At 34.5% G+C, this 21,734-nt stretch overlaps 1 protein-coding gene across 5 annotated transcripts in view; it reads right to left on the bottom strand.

Annotated features, from left to right (window-relative positions):
- Positions 1 to 21,734, bottom strand: part of LOC125649153 (centrosomal protein of 128 kDa-like) — a 38,045-nt gene that overhangs the window by 3,237 nt on the left and 13,074 nt on the right. Inside the window, exons 6-30 of one of the 5 annotated variants that reach the window (XM_056167140.1) lie at positions 19,613 to 19,800; positions 18,827 to 18,899; positions 17,924 to 18,037; positions 17,501 to 17,590; positions 17,234 to 17,308; positions 16,696 to 16,813; positions 16,310 to 16,473; positions 14,187 to 14,452; positions 12,369 to 12,543; positions 11,659 to 11,778; positions 11,093 to 11,224; positions 10,626 to 10,700; positions 9,064 to 9,150; positions 8,241 to 8,300; positions 6,802 to 6,888; positions 6,118 to 6,215; positions 5,667 to 5,733; positions 5,495 to 5,509; positions 5,119 to 5,178; positions 3,715 to 3,743; positions 3,422 to 3,569; positions 2,576 to 2,635; positions 2,312 to 2,483; positions 1,869 to 1,918; positions 1,146 to 1,262 (exon numbers count right to left, since the gene is read on the bottom strand). In XM_056167140.1, coding sequence (XP_056023115.1) covers positions 1,146 to 1,262; positions 1,869 to 1,918; positions 2,312 to 2,483; positions 2,576 to 2,635; positions 3,422 to 3,569; positions 3,715 to 3,743; positions 5,119 to 5,178; positions 5,495 to 5,509; positions 5,667 to 5,733; positions 6,118 to 6,215; positions 6,802 to 6,888; positions 8,241 to 8,300; positions 9,064 to 9,150; positions 10,626 to 10,700; positions 11,093 to 11,224; positions 11,659 to 11,778; positions 12,369 to 12,543; positions 14,187 to 14,452; positions 16,310 to 16,473; positions 16,696 to 16,813; positions 17,234 to 17,308; positions 17,501 to 17,590; positions 17,924 to 18,037; positions 18,827 to 18,899; positions 19,613 to 19,800 — 2,640 coding nt within the window. The remainder of the gene's footprint in view (positions 1 to 1,145; positions 1,263 to 1,868; positions 1,919 to 2,311; positions 2,484 to 2,575; positions 2,636 to 3,421; positions 3,570 to 3,714; positions 3,744 to 5,118; positions 5,179 to 5,494; positions 5,510 to 5,666; positions 5,734 to 6,117; positions 6,216 to 6,801; positions 6,889 to 8,240; positions 8,301 to 9,063; positions 9,151 to 10,625; positions 10,701 to 11,092; positions 11,225 to 11,658; positions 11,779 to 12,368; positions 12,544 to 14,186; positions 14,453 to 16,309; positions 16,474 to 16,695; positions 16,814 to 17,233; positions 17,309 to 17,500; positions 17,591 to 17,923; positions 18,038 to 18,826; positions 18,900 to 19,612; positions 19,801 to 21,734) is intronic. The other 4 variants (XM_056167144.1, XM_056167141.1, XM_056167142.1 and 1 more) reach the window with 4 other exon arrangements.

Raw genomic sequence — 21,734 nt, forward strand, 5'->3', positions numbered from 1 at the left:
TGAGTCCAGTCACTTAAAGAAATCACTACATTGTGTGTCCAGTCACTTAAAGAAATCATTACATTGTGAGTCCAGTCACTTAAAGAAATCATTACATTGTGTGTCCAGTCACTTAAAGAAATCACTACATTGTGAGTCCAGTCACTTAAAGAAATCATTACATTGTGTGTCCAGTCACTTAAAGAAATCACTACATTGTGTGTCCAGTCACTTAAAGAAATCACTACATTGTGAGTACCGTAAGTCCAGTCACTTAAAGAAATCACTACATTGTGTGTCCAGTCACTTAAAGAAATCACTACATTGTGAGTCCAGTCACTTAAAGAAATCATTACATTGTGAGTCCAGTCACTTAAAGAAATCACTACATTGTGTGTCCAGTCACTTAAAGAAATCACTACATTGTGAGTCCAGTCACTTAAAGAAATCATTACATTGTGAGTCCAGTCACTTAAAGAAATCACTACATTGTGTGTCCAGTCACTTAAAGAAATCACTACATTGTGAGTCCAGTCACTTAAAGAAATCAGTACATTGTGTGTCCAGTCACACAAACAAACCAGTACATTGTGAGTACTGTGTGTCCAGTCACACAAACAAACCAGTACATTGTGAGTACTGTAAGTCCAGTCACACAAACAAACCAGTACATTGTGAGTACTGTAAGTCCAGTCACACAAACAAACCAGTACATTATGAGTACTGTAAGTCCAGTCACTTATGAAAGTACATGTAAGAAGAGATACTGCTTTGAGAAATAACTATGAAAAAGATAACATAACAAACTGTGATCAATCTCATAACTCCTATAAGGAATATGAAATAGAGAGTTGGGAAAAGACGGACTCCTGGACACAGTCTACAAACTTACTTAGTTACCTACAGTATGTAAGGAGATGACAGTCTCTTGTAACAGTCTATCTACAGTATGTAAGGAGAGGACAACCTCTTGTAACAGTCTACAAACTTACTTAGTTATCTACAGTATGTAAGGAGATGACAGTCTCTTGTAACAGTCTACAAACTTACTTAGTTATCTACAGTATGTAAGGAGATGACAGTCTCTTGTAACAGTCTACAAACTTACTTAGTTACCTACAGTATGTAAGGAGATGACAGTCTCTTGTAACAGTCTACAAACTTACTCTCAGTTCTTCGATTTCTTCTATCACATGTTTGTTGTCCATGGCTTGCTGTCTCAGTAGCTCATCCTCTCGGATTTTACGGAGTTCAAGTTCATCTGTTAAATCTAAAATCTGAGTCTACAAAAACAATTTCCTAGTTAATGAAGGTCAAGCTAAGAAACGTCATATTGACTTAGGGCTGTTCCATTAAAACATGGTGTAAAAAGGGGAAGGCAGTTTTTTTTTTAAAATCTATGGGTGGTTCTCATTGGTGGGATATTGATTCTATGGTGGGTGGCTTGTTCACAAAAATTACTTCTATGGGTGGTTATTTTACCAAACTATATACCATGTTAATCTGTGAGAAAATAATCAGAAGAACACACCAATGACAGAGGCAATCTTGGCGTTCTGTAAATTATACTTAAAAGTTAATTGCATGTATTGAATACTGAAATAAAGTTGATATCAAGATGAAAAAGCATTTTGTGCTGTAGGATGGGGGAAAAATTCTGATTTGAGAACATTTTAGATTATACTTTTCGAATAAATCAATTTGCTTCTATGGGTACCTATAAAGCTTCATTATTTGCCTCTATGAGTGGATAGGAATGTACCATAATAACTTCTATGGATGGTCATCCTAATTTCCAAGTGCCTTCCCCTTGTCCCGTGTATGTTTTACAGGAACAGCCCTTATAGGAATTTCATGAATCAAATGTACATATGAGATAAAACACTCACCTGCAATTTCTCAACACAGTGAAAGTTTTCTGCTTCCCTGTGACTTAATTCTGGAACATCAGAAGAAAGGAATCATTACAGACTATAAATTACATAAAGCCAAAGCAGAATATCTTAGAATATGTTGTATCATTTCAGCATATAGAATATCATTACATACATGTATGCACTGCTACTGACCAATTTACAATGAATACTGAACACTTTTGTCAAAATCTTCGCCTGCCACATCTTACTAAGTTCTAATTCTATTAAAATATATATATGTATATAATGTCAATCATTAGTTTCTTTGTTAAGGTTTGATTTTTGTTGTTTTTCAGGTTATAAAAATCTATCCTCCATGAACAACAAAAATTAAACAATAGAGCATAGCAACTTCTCATCCACTGCTTATTTTTCTAAAAGGTTGAAAATTTACTCTACAGAAATACTTCCTGTACCGTGCTTGACTACTGAGAGTTCGTCCATTACACCATCACGCTTGGAGATTTCTGTTATGAGGAATTGACGATCTGTTTCGTTACATGACAAAGCCTCCTGCAAATCTTTTTTTAAGGCTTGCTCCAATTTTATCCGGTCTCTAATTTCTCCTCTTAACCACTTCATTTTGGCCTAAAATTCAGAGCAAAGTTTGGCACACATAAGTTTAGAGTGAACAATTTTATTTTCAGTTATCTGATTGTATCTAAGGGAGAGTTTCTGACCTTAATTTCTTGGAGAGCAGTGGAGGGTCCATTTGACGTCCCTTTACATGATGCCACTGTCTGTAAATACAATGATATGAAGGTAAGAAATTTAATAAATGTACAGGTGTAGTAAAATTCACATTTACTGGCTCTACAAAACAAAAAAACCCGCAACACTCCAAATGATAAATAAAAAGTTCAACTCTTACGGTAGATTCACAAACAAAGCATTAATTGTTTACCTAATTGATAAAATTCCTGACATTGCAGGTCTTCATTTTGAGCTCACCTGAGTTGAAACCTTAAGTGAGATTTTCTAAGGAATAAATGGATGTCTATCATTTGTCTGTAAACTGTTTCACATTTCAGCTACTTTTCAAAATTTCAGCCAAACTTACCATAAAGCATCCTTGGATAAAGGAAATTCAACTTCATTCAAATGAAGAGTTATTCCCCCTTCTAAGGGGATATAACTAAGTAAATTTAAAACTAAAGTGAGGTGTTAAGAAAATCTTCTTATGACCCAGAATCAGAAATCCAAACCCTTGTATGGAATATACCAAATATTACAATGTTGAGTTGAAGTTGCTATATTTACATACTAGGAATTCAGTTGTAAGACAAGAATATCAGTAAAACTAATGAATGCTCTCCGAACTGCATCTAACCAATGATCTATTTCATATGACGAATGACTCACACAATTATCAATAACTGTTGAAAATTAAGGGTTTTTTTCTGTATATGAGGTATATGTTGAGTGATGTTAACCTTTACAAAATGACCTTGAGTGACCTAGATTAATAAAATGACACTACCTTTTGCTTTTCTTTATAACCTGATACATCAATAAAATCACATTACCTTTTGCTTTTCTTTAGAACAGGAGGCTGCGATGTCCATCAGTGCATCAACCTCGGCAACCATCTCATGGATGAGCCCCTCAAAGTTGGCCTGGAACCTCTTGCAGTCATTTCTGGCCTTCAGAAGTTCATCTTCAACATTTTTAACCCTATAACAGATACGTGTGAGGTCAGCACTGTTCCCGTGTACACATGAGCTCAGTCTAGATAAAATCTCAATTCTGCATCACTTGAGTTTTTTTTTGACATGTTGTACAGATGACAGAAAAAGTTGGAAAAGTAATGATGCTTTACCTTGATAAATCTGTTTCAGCCATTTGAGTCTGAAAGGAGATATAAAACAGTAGTGGAAACAAATGTTCATGTAACATATGTAGTACATTGTAAATCACACCTAAACATGATAATTCACTCCTGCTTACGATCAATATTCAAACATCACTGACACTACACTTCAACAGAATATTATTTCATGGTAACTCACTGCACTGACAAGAGAATTGAGAAACATGCATTTAATAAAACCTTTTTTTTCTTTTGATACACATCAATATCATTAGTACAATTTCTACAACTTCTACCACTCATTAATGTTTTTTCTGTCATCTAGCGACTATCATCCAATATCTAATCACACCTCCATGCTCTGCATAAAATGTCTACTTGCTTTGTATTGAATGAACAGTGCTCTAAGTTCCTGCCAGATATGAAGCACCCATTTGTACTGCACCAAATACATACAGACTGATGTGCACAGAATGTGTAATGATGGAATTGTTGAAAGTTGCACAATTTTTATATTTCATATCATCAGTCTCGCTCAATGGATACGAAAATCATCGCTTCCACAATTTACGAATTACAATGTAGTATGTGGAACCCGCAGCCTGGTGTAAGATGGGATACATGTCCCTATCCTTCTCCAATCACCAAAGTACACACCAAGGACTCAATGAGAAATTACGCAGAGTATTCAAAGTTTGAAATAGTTCATGTTCAGGAAGGTGGAGGTTAAATGCTATTCACATTTAAAAATGAAAAAAAAAAAAAAAAATGAAAAAAATATCAATACTAATTTGCTAATAGAATAACTATCATCATGATAGAAAGATAAAAATTGTATTATACCATATAGTGGGTTTTTTCCGCGGGGTGATAAATTTGGCTTATTTTAAAGGTTGGATAGCTTTCCGCCAAAATTTCACTAGCCAAATATGCACCCAATTACGACTTCAGGATTTACAAGAGAGATAACTCTTCCTTGTCTGCCAAAAGTTATTTCGCTAAAATTATTAGCATACCTTTGAGCTAGCAAATCGCCAAATTTTAGACCCGCGGAAAAAAACCTGCTATACTGTATTCTAAATTCAACTTCCTCGCATGGATGAAATGAGACTGTAAATAATTAGTTCTAAATCTAAAATGGAATAAAAAAAAGTCAAAACAAAATAGAATCCTCATTTCTATATATATATATATATATATATTCGTAGAAGAGGGAATTAATCCTTTTCTTAATTAACTAATTCCAAAACAACATTTTCCTAATGTTTGAAACTATCATTACATGTAAGTGTGTGAGTGTTCTAAAGGATGAAATGATATTTGCAGTAAAAAAAAAAAAAAAAAAAAAGCAGTTGCAAATCCAACAGAAAAAACACTCAGTGGTTTCTGCATGCAAACCAGCTTATAACCTACAGGTTTCTTTCGCTGCAACTTTATGCATGGTCTAGGAGACCTGCTTCGGGCACGCTTTTCCTACAAGCCAGAAAGAGTATAGAAATCTTTACAGCCAAAGCAAACGTGCAAATCAGATGACTCATCCTTGAAATATTTTCATACAAAAACGAATCAACTTATCGTTCTGCACCGTACCACAATAATGCCTATACACAGAAGACATAGAGCTACAGTTTAGGGGGGTCTGTGTATTAATGCTGTTGGGGTAATTGATTTAAATGAAAAAACTTTACTGCATGAATGAAAAATAAATCAAGAAAAGAATAAATATTTCATGCTATTAGACGTGGTCACTATAAATCTATCAGGAGAGAATCCATGAAACCAAACTTACTTTCTTTATGAAGAACTATCACACAGAATAAAAAAAACACATTAAAACCAATAACACACCTGATGTACATATCACAAAAATAAAATATTTCATCACCCAACTACTGAGGAAAACAAATGACAAAGTTGCTTGACTGAAGACAAATAATGACCGTGATAGCCATTTTGGTTACCTGTGTCTCAAATTCTTCTCTGGTCATCTCCAGTCTTCTCGACAGTTTCTGGTTATCTTCCTCACTCCTGAAACACAATCAACGACAATTTCAAATCATACACAATCAACGACAATTTCAAATCATACACAATCAACGACAATTTCAAATCACCGCACTCAATTTATACAAAATCAACAACAATTTCAAATCATACACAATCAACGACAATTTCAAATCACCGCATTCAATTTATACACAATTTCAAATCAAAACATTCAATTCATACACAATCAACGGCAATTTCAAATCACCGCATTCAATTCATGCATTTACATGTTTACTGAAAATGATTACATCCATCTTCAACCACGTCGGCTAGTTGTAATCAGCGTGCCCGCAAGTTACCCACTGAATACAACTAACCACAACGTCAGAATTCCAGAATATATTTCTCTAGTATGACAAATACCTAGCAATCTCCTGTGCTAATCTGTCAATCTCTTGTCGAAATTTTTCTTCATTGCGTTTTGAGATTTTATGTGACGACTTCTCCTCAGAGAGTTCCATCTAAAAAAAAATCCCAATATTAATTAATGCTAAACAAATTTGCATTTCATAAACATATGTAATATTATTCTGCACCTAGCCTTCAGTGTCTATATCAAAACAACATCCTACAATACCTTTACAATAGCCTACAATACCTTTACAATATCCTACAATACCTTTACAATATCCTACAATACCTTACAATATCCTACAATACCTTACAATACCTTTACAATATCCTACAATACCTTTACAATAGCCTACAATACCTTTACAATAGCCTACAATACCTTTACAATATCCTACAGTACCTTTACAATATCTTACAATACCTTTACAATATCCTACAATACCTTTACAATATCCTACAATACCTTTACAACATCCTACAATACCTTTACAACATCCTACAATACCTTTACAACATCCTACAATACATTACAATATCCTACAAGACCTTTACAATAGCCTACAATACCTTTACAATATCCTACAATACCTTTACAATAGCCTACAATACCTTTACAATAGCCTACAATACCTTTACAATAGCCTACAATACCTTTAAAATAGCCTACAATACCTTTACAATATCCTACAATACCTTTAGTGCCTGAATGGTGGCTTCATACTCAGCATGACTTCTCTTCATTTTTCTTTGAATATCTTGCATCACATGAGCCTCTCTCACCTAATGAAACCATATTCAGTCTTGTAAGTCAGAGTACAACATACAGTAAAATATCTGTATCTCGAATATGGTTTATCTCGAATACCCCGCTTGAGTCGAAGTCGACCGCCGGTCCCGGCCGTTTTCCCTATATAAATGATTATAAAAACCTCTGATATTTCGAACACGGTAATCTCGAATACTCCGCTTATGTCGAAGTATTTTCAAGGTCCCAATCCCTAAATTCACTTGGTTTATCTCGAAGTGCAGTAAATTTTCCGCTCTGCTTACCATACCTGGCGTCATTAAGTCACACATTCACACCCGCGGCTACATCAATTATAATTAATGACCGCTAATCCACGCTCACCTTTTCTGAGTAGACCCAGGTTGCAATAAATGGTTCAACAGCTTGGGTGATTAGTGCAGCCTTCCAACATTACGGCTAAAGTTCACCGCCAATTATAAACTAACACATCCGATTCCAGGGATGGTGTTTTGAATGACACACGCTCTATCATTAACATGTGGGTTGGATAAACGCACAAAATCGTCGAAGTACGCTTGAAGGTAATGCTCTTAATAACGATAACCCATTTAATAATACACGCGTCATCATTAAAACTAGTACAGAGAAAACACAAAAATTTATTCAATAAACATTTAAAAGTTTTTTGGGGTTTTTTTATCCGTCTTTTTTGTTTCTTACGTGATAGGTTCTTTCATTACAATGCAAAAACAGTCAACTTAAAGTAAGTAGACAGGCACGATCATCTTGATTTTGAAACACATTGTGAATTCAATTGGATGTTTATGTATATTAAAAAACCCCGAAATGTTTGTCTTTGAAATTCCACAATATTAATTTATCAACTTGTATTAAACTATAAGAAACAGCAACGGGGTTTTTGTTTATAATGCAAATCCCATACTATGTATCAAATATCCTCCTTCAAAATTTTTTTATCCAAGATCGATTTTGGATATCTCGAACTCCTGGATATCTCGAAGTTTTTTCGAGGTCCCTCGGACTTCGAGATAGAGATATTTTACTGTATTCACAAATTTCAAAGAATGGAGTGTTTGTAATTGATCTCAAATCTCTGAGTGCACTATACCCACACTGTGCATCAATTATATTACATTTACAAGCATATGTGTGAATTTAAATATTCTAGCTGATAAAAATGTAAACCACATTAACCATGATTTTGCTAGAAGTTTATCCAAATACATTCACAACATAAAATAAGTTAACTATATCAACTAACCTTGGCTTCGTTCAATTCACAACATAAAATAAGTTAACCATATCAACTAACCTTGGCTTCGTTCAATTCACAACATAAAATAAGTTAACCATATCAACTAACCTTGGCTTCGTTCAATTCACGCTTCAAAGCCTCCAGAGACACGTGATGATTTTCTCTCTCCTACAATTACATTTCAAAGAGGTGAAAATTAAATCTGAATATAATTTTTTTTTCTATGTTTGTAGGAATCTCGCTTTATAGCTCAGAAGTTTTTTTTCCTTTTGTCCAAATGTCAGATTAACCCTCAAGAATGAGAGTCATCAGCGAACAATGTACAACTTAATATATCTGTAACACTTACATCGTTAATGTACAACTTAATATATCTGTAACACTTACATCATTAATGTACAACTTAATATATCTGTAACACTTACATCGTTAATGTACAACTTAATATATCTGTAACACTTACATCGTTAATGTACAACTTAATATATCTGTAACACTTGCATCGTTAATGTACAACTTAATATATCTGTAACACTTACATCGTTAATGTACAACTTAATATATCTGTAACACTTACATCATTAATGTACAACTTAATATATCTGTAACACTTACATCGTTAATGTACAACTTAACATATCTGTAACACTTACATCATTAATGTACAACTTAATATACATGTATCTGTAACACTTACATCGTTAATGTACAACTTAATATATCTGTAACACTTACATCGTTAATGTACAACTTAATATATCTGTAACACTTGCATCGTTAATGTACAACTTAATATATCTGTAACACTTACATCGTTAATGTACAACTTAACATATCTGTAACACTTACATCATTAATGTACAACTTAATATACATGTATCTGTAACACTTACATCGTTAATGTACAACTTAATATATCTGCAACACTTACATCGTTAAGTTGCCTTTGGTACATTTTTGATTCCTCACGTGCTGCCTTTTCTCGATGCTGAAGTTCCATAAAGTTTTGCCTCATATCCTAAAGATTACAGCATAGAAATTTACATACAGAGTTACAATGTAGTTTTCAAAATTTACTTCATTCAAAATTTGCTTCATTCATTTATCAATTCTAATCTAAAATATTTTCAATCCTTGCATGCAATGAAATTTGAAGATGGGCAGTAAGTATTCAGGTACTGTTCTTCCCATTATTTTAAAATACAAAAGAATTGACAAATAGGAAATTTAACAAGATATTCAAATTCAAATCCACATTTCTTTTTTTTTTTTCTTCCCCAGAATATTCTGTACAAGTAGCAGAATAATAAACTGTATACATCATGCAGTCTTCTTTGAATGATGCCTATATATATACAAAACTACATTAATGCTGGAAATATATGGTACAGTTTAAATAGTGGTCTTAATTCATGTTAAATATTGTTACTCTAATGCATGCTAGTACACATACATGTAGACATGTTAGAGATGCTGTATAGGTTGGATTATATCATTACATACACATGTTTATAAGCAAAATAAAATCATCAATGCAATCATTTTTTCTCTCTATCTTTGTTAAAATGATATAAAGTCCACAGAGAAAAATAAAAGCAGCAGCTTTTAGTAGAATTTAGATAAGATACTAAAGGCTTGCATTAATTCATAGCCTTAACAGAATACTGACGTACAGAAAACCAAACAGCAATGGAAATGCTTGACGTTCAGTTTGTTAAACACCAATCATGCATTTAAGGAACCTTTCAATATCCAGTAGAAGAAACCAGATCGACTTCCAGAAAAAATATACGCGTGCGTATTCTATCAACACGAGTAGTGCTGATCCACGGTAATTACATTATAATACCTGTCTATCATGTCACACAAAATTACTAAAATACACAGCTATCTGAAGAAAAAATAACAAAAATATACAGCTATTTTAAGAAAAAAATACAAAAATATACAGCTATCTGAAGAAAAAAAAACTTTAATAAAAGAAAGAAAAAACTAAGGATATAGAGAGCTGAGGAGTTTATAATTATACAATTTCTAAAAAAAAAAAAAAAAAAAAAACAAGGGAGGGGGGGATTTTAAAAATGTTTAATATCTTTTCTAAGGGCAGATCTCTCTACCCTCTAACTGCAAAAATATTGACAGAGCAAGTAGAACTTTTCAGCAAGCTGTGTGTAAAAGTTAAAATACATGCATATAGACACACACAAACATTAGAGTTATAAAGGCACACATATTTCTTCTCTCCCATCCTTATTCACCGTTATGATTTCTAATTTAAGAGTGTATTTCAAAAAAGAGTACTTGTACATTCTAATTCATAATGTATACATAATTATGAAAACTTTCATACAACTTTAAACACTCTTCTTTTGTTGAAAACATTTTGCTGTAAGGTTCAGAATAAGGAGGTGAGTGAAGTTGATGGTAAAGACAAAATAAAGATCAGATAGTTAAGTGAAGAGCACTGCCAGGGGAGACAACTAAGATAATTACATGGATTTTGCCGTTTGATTCCGATAACTTAGCTGCGATTTCTGCCTTAACAGCGCTCAATTCCTTCAACTCTTGCTGCAATTAACATGTGACACATAGAGAAACAGAAAAAGAAAACATTACACATACAATTGATTCAATAGAAGTGACCTTGTGACAATTTCACTTGTTACATACACATCATAAAATGGACAGAGTGTAGTGCAAAAAAGTAAAATTCAAAATTTGCTTAATAATAGATGTTTAAATTTATTATAAGATCCATGAAATCCAAAACATTTACATATGCAATGTTAAATCCATACTTTCTCATTGTTAAATTCTACAGAGAGGCCTAAATTTTGTGCACAGAATAATTTTGCTACCCACTATACAATAATACATCCAATTAGCCAAAAGAAAACCCTCCAAAATTTATTTTACCCATCTAGCCAATCAAAAGATGTGTTAGATTGTCTGTTGTATACCTGCAGCTGATTGGCTTGGTCCTGTGACAACATGTGGGCTGCCTCTATAGAGGAGAGTTTATCCTCAATTTTATTTTTGTCGTCGGTTACTTGTGTCAATCGATGAGATACTGTGTGAAGCTCGTTTTCAAGCTGAAAGAAATCATTTACACATAAAAAAGCTGAAAGAAATCATTCATGAATAAGACAATATCTGATATTTATCGCTTTATATTCAGCTTGAGGGTAAATTAAACCACTCTCAATGTATGACATTTCTTGAAATGCGGTTTCCCACATAATATATTCAAAAGATAATAAAAAATCACTGCAACTAGTGCAAACATTTCAATAATGTATAGATGCCGTTCCTTAAAAGTGATTGAATAGATTGCTAAAAGTGGAAGGTGTGAATTCTGCAAAGAAAATTCCAAATCTGAATTTGTGAAAATAACCAAATATTGACAAAATTTGGTGAGTCACCCTCCAAAAGGGGGATGTATGGTGGCAACTATGACATTTGCACACTAACAATTTTGAATTTTATAAATGATGTCAAGCATGTTGTTATAGATAAGATCACTGACCCGGTCAGCCACGGTGCGGACGTCCCTGAGTTCCCGGTCCAAGTCCATCCTGACAGATTTCAGTTCATTGATCTCTACATCTTTCAAACGAAGCTGTTCATCTTGAGCTGCCCTCACAGCCTGTGATAAAAAAATATATCATATCAATCAAAAATTTACAAATTTTATGCAAGGGACATAACTCTTATAAAAGTCAATCTGTACCTGTTTATTATGAAGATACACAGCAATTTCCGTACAAATACTGCATACAGGATTACAGGATTAATTTTGCCACAATTTATTTTTTGCCCCTCCACACTTGCAAAGGGTTTGGTCCCATTTCAGATTTGATCTGACACAGTTGTTTTGAAAAAGAGACAAGAGAAAAAAATGGTTTCGCCCACTGACAATGGGGTCAAAACAAGCAAAAATAAAGGGGGCATATATTTCCTTGCATACAGTACCTCAAAGCTCAATGACAAAAAAATGTAAACAACAAATTGGGACAAGCTGATGAACACACAGAGAGTAAGGGGACTTAAAACAGAGCAATTTCTTTTCTGCACTTTCATGTGTTTTTACACAAAACAGTTTTAAAAATCAGTCGATTTTGGTGTTGGGGAATATTTAGCGGATTTTTTGTGTTCAGAAGTTTGAAATTTTAGTATTTTCTATCATGGTGCACCAAAGTTATCCGATATACAATCATCCTGTCTGTGGTTACTAACCAGGGCGTCTCCCAACTCCCTCTTCATGTTCTCCATCTGTATCCCCGTGTGATGGAGATTCTGTCGATGTCCCTCCACCTCTTTCACCAGCTGTTCGTTTCTCTGCATCAGCTGATTAGCACCATGTTTATGTCTGTCCACTTCACGCTCCAGCTGCTTCACCTTCAACTTCCACCTACAGTGTCAAGGTCATATGCAAAAAGATGCATTTCTGTACATGAATTCACATTCTACTTGCATTTCTTTTGGAATTCCCAGCTACTATATTTATCAAGATTCATATCTGCATCGCATTCATGAGGAAATGGTATCATTACAATTGGTAAAGATATCGAAGGCAAAAACATTGGAAATTTAGATATTTCATGAATTTGATAGATATGAAAAATGTGGGTATGAATCTTGATAAATATAGTAGCTGGGAATTCCAAAAGAAATGAAAGTAGAATGTGAATTTTTAAAAATACATAAAGGTATGAACTCAACCCTTCACACATGCAAACTTTTCATGAAGCACTAACGCATTTCATAAAGTATGCTGGCGTAAAAAGTCACAGTTCATGCCCTCATACATCTTCAAAAATGATATTCATTTCTTAAATGAATTGTGTCATCTTTACTTAAATATCAATATATAAATATTGAATGCAAGAAATACATGAATAATTTTTGTAGACATTTATTTCAATGCTTGTGAACATTTTCAACTCATACAGAAATGTGCTTACGCATGAGACAGGCATCTCAAAAATGTGTTTCTACATAATGACCCGGACCTGAGATGTGTTTCTACATAATGACCCAAACCTAAGATATGTTTCTACATAATGACCCGGACCTGAGATGTGTTTCTACATAATGACCCAGACCTGAGATGTGTTTCTACATAATGACCCGGACCTGAGATGTGTTTCTACATAATGACCCAAACCTAAGATATGTTTCTACATAATGACTCGGACCTGAGATGTGTTTCTACATAATGACCCAAACCTAAGATATGTTTCTACATAATGACCAAGACCTGAGATATGTTTCTACATAATGACTCGGACCTGAGATGTGTTTCTACATAATGACTCGGACATGAGATATGTTTCTACATAATGACTCGGACATGAGATGTGTTTCTACATAATGACTCGGACATGAGATGTGTTTCTACATAATGACTCGGACCCGAGATGTGTTTCTACATAATGACTCGGACCTAAGATGTGTTTCTACATAATGAACCGGACCTGAGATGTGTTTCTACATATTGAACCGGACCTGAGATGTGTTTCTACATAATGACCCAGACCTGAGATGTGTTTCTACATAATGACCCGGACCTAAGATGTGTTTTTACATAATGACCCAGTGAGATGTGTTTCCACATAATGACCCAAACCTAAGATATGTTTCTAAATAATGACCCAGACCTAAGATATGTTTCTACATAATGACCCAAACCTAAGATATGTTTCTACATAATGACCCAGACCTAAGATATGTTTCTACATAATGACCCGGACCTGAGAGATGTTTCTACATAATGACCCGGACATGAGATATGTTTCTACATAATGACCCGGACCTGAGATGTGTTTCTACATAATGACTCGGACATGAGATATGTTTCTACATAATGACTCGGACATGAGATATGTTTCTACATAATGACTCGGACATGAGATGTGTTTCTACATAATGACTCGGACATGAGATATGTTTCTACATAATGACCCGGACCTGAGATGTGTTTCTACATAATGCCTCGGACATAAGATATGTTTCTACATAATGACTCGGACATGAGATGAAGTTTGGACTTACTGTCTGACTGTCTCCTGTGCCCGACCTTTGAACTCATCTCTCTTCCTCTCGGTTTCTTGCAGAGTTTGCTGTGTGTTCCTTAATTCAGTAGACGCCCTTTCTAACTCCTTGTTACAGTCCTTAAACCTCTGAGCTGTGTCGTCAAACTGAGCTATCAGCTGACCCTTCTGTCTCTCGGATTCATCACGTTTATCCGACACCTCCTTCAGTTGAGTAATTAGTTTGGCGGTCTGTTTTTCCCTATTGTCTAAGTCTTTTGTTAGTGTCTGTAAAACGACAGAAAATTTTGTAAAGGAGGAGTAGTACATTGCCATAATGGCCGACTTTCTTTTCAATCGTAAAACATCATTATGATCAGTCAGTACCTCAACATCATCCAACAGTACCTAAATATGATCTGATAGTACCTAAATATAATCTGACAGTACCTCAATATCATCTGAGAGTACCTCAACATCATCCAGGGCTCGCGCTGCCCATCGCATTTGTCGCATTTTGCGATTTTTCAGAAAAAAATGCGACAGAAATTCCGGAAATGCGACACGGACATTTCGTATTTTAGTATTCGCGCGCCATTTTGAATTTCAGCTGTTGGCATCCAAACAGCCTCAGGGCTGTTTTACCTGTGCAGAATGTGGATACCCTGTCGCATGGGAACAATAAGACTTAGGGGCGTCTTGTTTATTTAGCAGTTTACACAAAACAAAGGGTTGATCCTCTATGTGCAGGTAAGTGTGAATGAAATGAACTTTGCACGTGCGAGTTGCCTACAGTACATATCGTAATACACCGGGGAGATACCCCGAGTCATTACTGGGGAGCTACCTGTTTTGTACTGGATTGAATAAAAAGCGTGTGATTGTGCACACAAGCTAGTCAATGGAAGCTACTTCCGTGTTAATAAAAATATATAAAATTTAATTTGTCGGTTCATCACAGTACAAAAGCGATTTCATCTAGAAAGTTAAACTAGAATGTTCAGCTATATTTTCTAATCCATTTGACGGTAGTCTAGTGTATATATAGAGGAATGTTGGAAAATTGCATTATTCTTTAGGTCTTTGGTTTGATCTATTTAGAAAATGGCCATGAGGAAATGCAAAACTGTAGATTCTTCTGAAATTGCTATGCTGTCATCTTTTGACTTCACATCATCTTAAGCCATTTAAAATTTGTTTCAGACTTCATGAAGTCCCTTCTCCTCTACATGATGAGATTCACCAAAGGACCACTTTGTCATTCTGGATTTCAAGATGAAAACAGGATTCTTCAGTGAAAATGTGATGTGAAACTATGATCATGTGTTATGTATTACAGTAATTAATTTTCAGTAACTTTGTCATCAGTGACTTTTACTAGACTGCAAATTTAATGAGTTATATATGTCATTTACACTACTAAAATGATTAATAAACATTTAGAAACTCATTTCTTGTCTTTATTTAATATAGCCAGTTTATATGCTATGAAATACTCCTAATTTTTTCTGATATGAAATAGAATTGAGTCAACTTTAAAGTGCCAAAAACAATATTTATAATTTTTTCTGGTATGAAATAGAATTGAGTCAACTTTAAAGTGCCAAAAACAATATTTAGAAATAAAACCATGATTGTGCTGCAATGTCATCAGATTGACTAAAAAGCAATCTGCTAAAATACAATCGATTTTCACAATATCATAATAAGTATAGTGAGTTGTGATAAAAGCTAAACAAAGCTATGTTGTATACATTGTGTAAGAATAATCAGAGATATGATATGTTGTATATGCATCTTGAATAATATACATCAAATATAGATCTACAGTAAACGTGTATGAGTCGATGCACGCGCGCCAGGTTGCGACACAAAATTTTGGTCCAGTGTGAGCCCTGTCATCTGAGTGTACCTTAATATATCTGACAATACCTTAATATGATCTGACAGTACCTCAATATGATCTGATTGTACCTCAATATAATCTGAGAGTACCTCAATATGATCTGAGAGTGCCTCAATATAATCTGATAGTACCTCAGTATGATCTGACTGTAATTCAATATGATCTGATGATTGAATCCTACCTCAATATGATCTGACGATCGAGTCCTAACTCAATATGATCTGACAATCGAATCCTACCTCAATATGATCTGATAACTGGGCCCTCTGTCTTTCACTACGCTCTATTCCACGTCGGAGTTCCTCCACCTCTCCGCTAGCACTAATAGCATGAGAGAGCTGACCCCTCAGATCGGAGATTTCTCTTTCCATTGCTTTTCTCTCTCTATCCTTATCTTCCTCCACTGAAAATTAGATTTACAATTCATTTTAATTTACCAGAATAGGTGATGTCATAAATATGTAGAAATTCATCCTGATAAAGAAAATCTTAACTGTCAGTAAATGAAAGAATAAAATTCCATGTAACCTCTTTATCTAATACATTGGTTACACATCTACTTGCATGACTTTATCTAATACATTGGTTACACATCTACTTGCATGACTTTTTCCCGCATTCTTACCTGTTCTTCTTTTGCGTCTTTCTCTGAGTTCTTCCTCATATCGCTTTTCTTCCATCTGTAATTTGACACGAGCTCTCTCCTGCTCCATACGATTCAATTGATTCCTTAAATCTTCCACCTTCATTCAAATAAATCCGTAGTTGGTCAAGCAAATTTGAATATTTACAACCCCTCGCTTTCATCTTTTTTGTGAGGCATTAATCAGCTCATATTGATATCCATTGAAAGGTATAGTAAACCAAGTTTACAGCAAAATGTGCTTACATTGAATAACTGTATATAATGAATTACCACTCAAAATGAGATTATTTTCTTTTTCCATAGAGCTAAAAGGTATAACCCACAGGACATAATGAATTATATATCTATCAGCAAGAGGAATAGGATTTTCCCGGTACTTCTCTACAACCAACATATTTAGTGAAGTCTGGGCCAGTATAAAACTTCTGTGACAGACAGACAGATGAACCAACTGGTGAGATTTAATGTCCCCTCATTTTTATGATTGCATTAAGTACGACTGAATTGAAATTTTTACCTGGTTTTGAAGAGCTGTTTTTCCACCTTCACTTTGGTCCAGTTTTCTCTTCAACACATCCAGGTCAGACTCAATCTACAACAATGACAGAGGTATTTTCCCATATCAGAAAAACTACATGTATAGTGTGAAAAAAATGTCTCAAAAACATTATCTTTCACCTTGCCAAAAATGTAAAATAGAATCACAAAATTTTGAAGAGAAACAGCTCCCATCACATCCCTCCCTCGTTCTCCCATTTCACACAAAAAGAGTGCTCTCCCTTACCCTGTGTTTCTGGGCCTCAGCTTGTATATATTGATTACGTATCCTTTCATCTGCTGTTGTTTGTTGAATGTGGTGGTGCTCACGCAAAGCCTGTATAAAGTCACGCCGTGTTAATGCAAATATCCCTCAAACCAATAAAAACAAAATCCAAAACAAACTTCTAAGATGATTCATGAAGATTACGTGCAGATGCATGTGTCTTTTACCAAAGCTAAGATTTCTCAAAATATCTTAAAACATACATATATGTATTTGCCCATCTGCAAAATGAATTAAAAAAATTAACTTAGTAAAAAGAAGTGATTATATTTTTTAGATCACAGCTTTGTCTGAAACAACTGTTGCCAATAACAACACAACATATAAATATGCCAAAAGCTGTTTGCAAACAAGGCTCTGATTGGTTAGCTGCATTTCACTCACATGTCGAAGGTCAGAGGACAGATTGGCTAACTCATCATAACGACTACCTAAGTGTCTGTCAGCCCTCATCTCGTCCTGAATGGAGGCTAGACGACTCTCCACCCTCATCGCAACCTTCACAACATCATGAAAACTTTGTATTGTCAGAAATATGTAGTATGAATGTCGTAGAGTAAGAGATGTGTGTTATAAATGTCGTAGAGTAAGAAACGGGTGGTATACATGTCGTAGATTAAGAAACGGGTGGTATACATGTCGCAGAGTAGGAAATGTGTGGTATACATGTCGCATTGTCAGAAACATGTGGTATAAATATCATAGAGTAAAAAAATGTGGTATACATGTACTATTGTTAGAAATGTGTGGTATAAATGTTGCATTGTACGAGATGTATGGTATAAATGTCGCAGAGTAAGAAACATAAGAAAGGTGTGGTATAAATGTCGTAAAGTAGGAAATGTGTGGTATACATGTATACAGTTGTTCTATAGTAGAAGCATGTGACATACATGTAAATGTCGCATTGTACGAGACGTATTGTATACATGTCATATTGTAAGAGACTTGTGGTATACATGTTCTATATTAAGAAATGTGTGGTATACATGTTATATTGTACGAAATGTGTGCTAAATATGAGATTTTATGTACCTGTGCATGTATCATAAAATAAAAGGCATTTCTTATCAATCCTCATACAAGTAGCGCTGCGAAATTTGCACCTGTCTTGCACAATCTAAAAACTGCTTTTATTAAAATTGGTGATGATGTTAAAATAATGTCCTTAAAAAAATTCTGTTACAAATGAATATTGACAAAATACCATCTTTCATATCCTCAATAATCAAACGTATTGACTGCGATGTGACCTTTTTACAGAGTAATAATAATTTATTGACTTACTGGGTCTGTTTGTGGTAGTCTCTTCAAGTTTTCCGAAATTTCTCTCATTGTTTTTCTTGTATCGGCATCATACCTACATATCGTATTAAAAAAAAAAAACATAATACGAATTCCTGTGTGACTTTTCACAATTTCATTCTATTCTACACGTAACATAAATGACTTTTCACAATTTCATTCTATTCTACACTTAAGACTTTTCACAATTTCATTCTATTCTACACTTAAGAATTTTCACAATTTCATTCTATTCTACAGTTAAGACTTTTCACAATTTCATTCTATTCTACACTTAAGACTTTTCACAATTTCATTCTATTCTACACTTAAGACTTTTCACAATTTCATTCTATTCTACACATAACCTAAAAATCAATCTGAAAAGTCAAGGTAGTACACTATACAGTAGATTTCTAAATACATGCGAGGAATTTATTATCGCATAATTTCACGAGAGGCATCAATTAAGAAATATAATTACTCTCTTTTAATTATCTATTGATAAAATACATGTCAAAACTCTTGATTAACAGATGACACACGAATTCATGTTCACGCGATTCTTGATTAACAGACGACACACGAATTCATGTTCACGCGATTTGACGTATACGAGTCATTTTGACATATTCAGTACTCGCGGAAAATAAGAAATCTACAGCATTCATTTTCTCATAGCATACACATATTTATGAAATTTACATTTAAACTGACATGGCATAGCATATTGATTATCAATGAAGTAAAACAAAGGAGTTTATTTTTTTCCTTTAGCAAATTACTAACTTGTCTCTCCTATCCATCTCCCTGTTGAGATGACCCCTGAGTTCAAACTGGTCCGTGGATAAGTCTCGTAGTGAACTGTTAAGATCGTGGAGTTCTCTGTTCATGTCGTCTGCAAACCTGACAGTTGACCGCCTGGTGCGACGTCTTCGTCTACTGGGGGAGGGTGAACTCTCATATTCACTGTCACTCTGTGTAAAGTCAAGATAATTATGAAATAGACACTGGGTTAATTAACATGAAATAGACAAAATTGTTTGATTGATTTTATATTGTTTAACGTCCCTCTTGAGAATTTTTCACTCATATTGAGACACCACCATTGCCAGTGAAGGGCTATGCTTGGCGCATACGGCCTATGAGCAGAGAGGAATCTTTATTTTGAACATATTTTATTGATGAAATCAAAAGGATTGGGAGTAAGTTTTGACATCTTACAAGTCCCTCTCCTAAGAGGGATCTTTATTGTGCCACAACTGCTGTGACACGGGGCCTCGACTTTCTGGGTCTCATCTGAAGGACCGCCCCATTCAGTCACCTCTTACAACAAGCAACGGGTACTGAGGACCTAGTCTAACCCGGATCCCCATGGGAAATTAACAAGAAATAAACACTGGATTAATTAACATGAAATAGACACTGGGTTAATTAACAATAAATACACACTGTTAATTAACAAGAAATAGAAACTGAGTTAATTAACAAGAAATAGACACTGAGTTAATTAACATGAAATAGATACTGTGTTAATTAACAAGAAATAGACACTGGGTTAATTAACATGAAATAGATACTGTGTTAATTAACATGAAATAGATACTGTGTTAATTAACATGAAATAGATACTGTGTTAATTAACATGAAATAGACACTGAGTTAATTAACATGAAATAGATACTGTGTTAATTAACATGAAATAGACACTGGGTTAATTAACATGAAATAGATACTGTGTTAATTAACATGAAATAGATACTGTGTTAATTAACATGAAATAGACACTGTGTTAATTAACATGAAATAGATACTGTGTTAATTAACAAGAAATAGACTCTGGGTTAATTAACAAGAAATAGGCCAATCCGAAAACATGAGTTATCTTTCCTTGATCCGGAACGTAGTACGCTTGCGTAACAGTAGGTTAAGACTTCCGGGTAGTATATTCGAGAAGCGTCATTATCAACAGTGCAGAAGGCCACAAAGATAATGCTGTATAATTTTACAGTAATCACGCCAACAAATATGTTAACGTTAATAAAAGATCCCAATGCATAGGTTTACTTCATACACGTGAAAATAACCAACTTTGCCTGTAAAAATAATAGAAAATCAATGTTGTAAGTAGAGGAGGACACCCACCCCCCCTCCTATCCGATAGGATGTTCTATCGTTAAAGTGATGTAATTTCCTACGACGGGCCTGTCCCGAGACGCAGTAAGATTATTCTAACTAACCCCCCCCCCCCAACCCCCCCCCCCCCCCCCATTTTCCAGGATTTCACGTGTTTTATAACTGAAATTAGTATATGTCATATATTGCATACATTTCCTCAGGATTTTAATCCCGTGTTTTAATACAGTCAGATTTATAATAAGATATCAGAAGTTACTTGTTCAATATCAATGTAGTACATTCAGTGATGAAAGTTCTGCCACGATGTACGTCTTGGTATGTCGGACTGACACATCTGGATTCTGAAAATGTTCATCTCCTTCGATTGGTGAGTAAAATTTAACCCAGCCTGTAGGCCTACTTGTAAATGAAGCAGAGGCCACTGACAGATTTCCAGCTGTCTGCCCACAAATTTTATACAGTTTCAAATACAAGTATAACCATAAAGAATTTCGTCGTCACAAACCATCTTTAAACTGACATGCAATGCTTTGAAAATAAAATAACGTATAATTGAACACCCTGAATTTATAGTCGGCAAGAGTATGTACCTGTAAATACAGCCATTTTGAGTAAAATATTCGGAGTTTTACTCAAATTATTTTGTAAATTTGTGGCGAAAGGGGGTGTCTAAGTCTGTCATTGCAATTTCTTTTATGACACGATACGTGCCTATACATAATCAAGTAGATTTCAAGGGGGCTAAAACGAATAAAAGAGGGAAGATACAGAG

This window comes from Ostrea edulis, chromosome 5, assembly GCF_947568905.1.
Source record: "Ostrea edulis chromosome 5, xbOstEdul1.1, whole genome shotgun sequence".
Taxonomy (NCBI): Eukaryota; Metazoa; Mollusca; class Bivalvia; order Ostreida; family Ostreidae; genus Ostrea; species Ostrea edulis.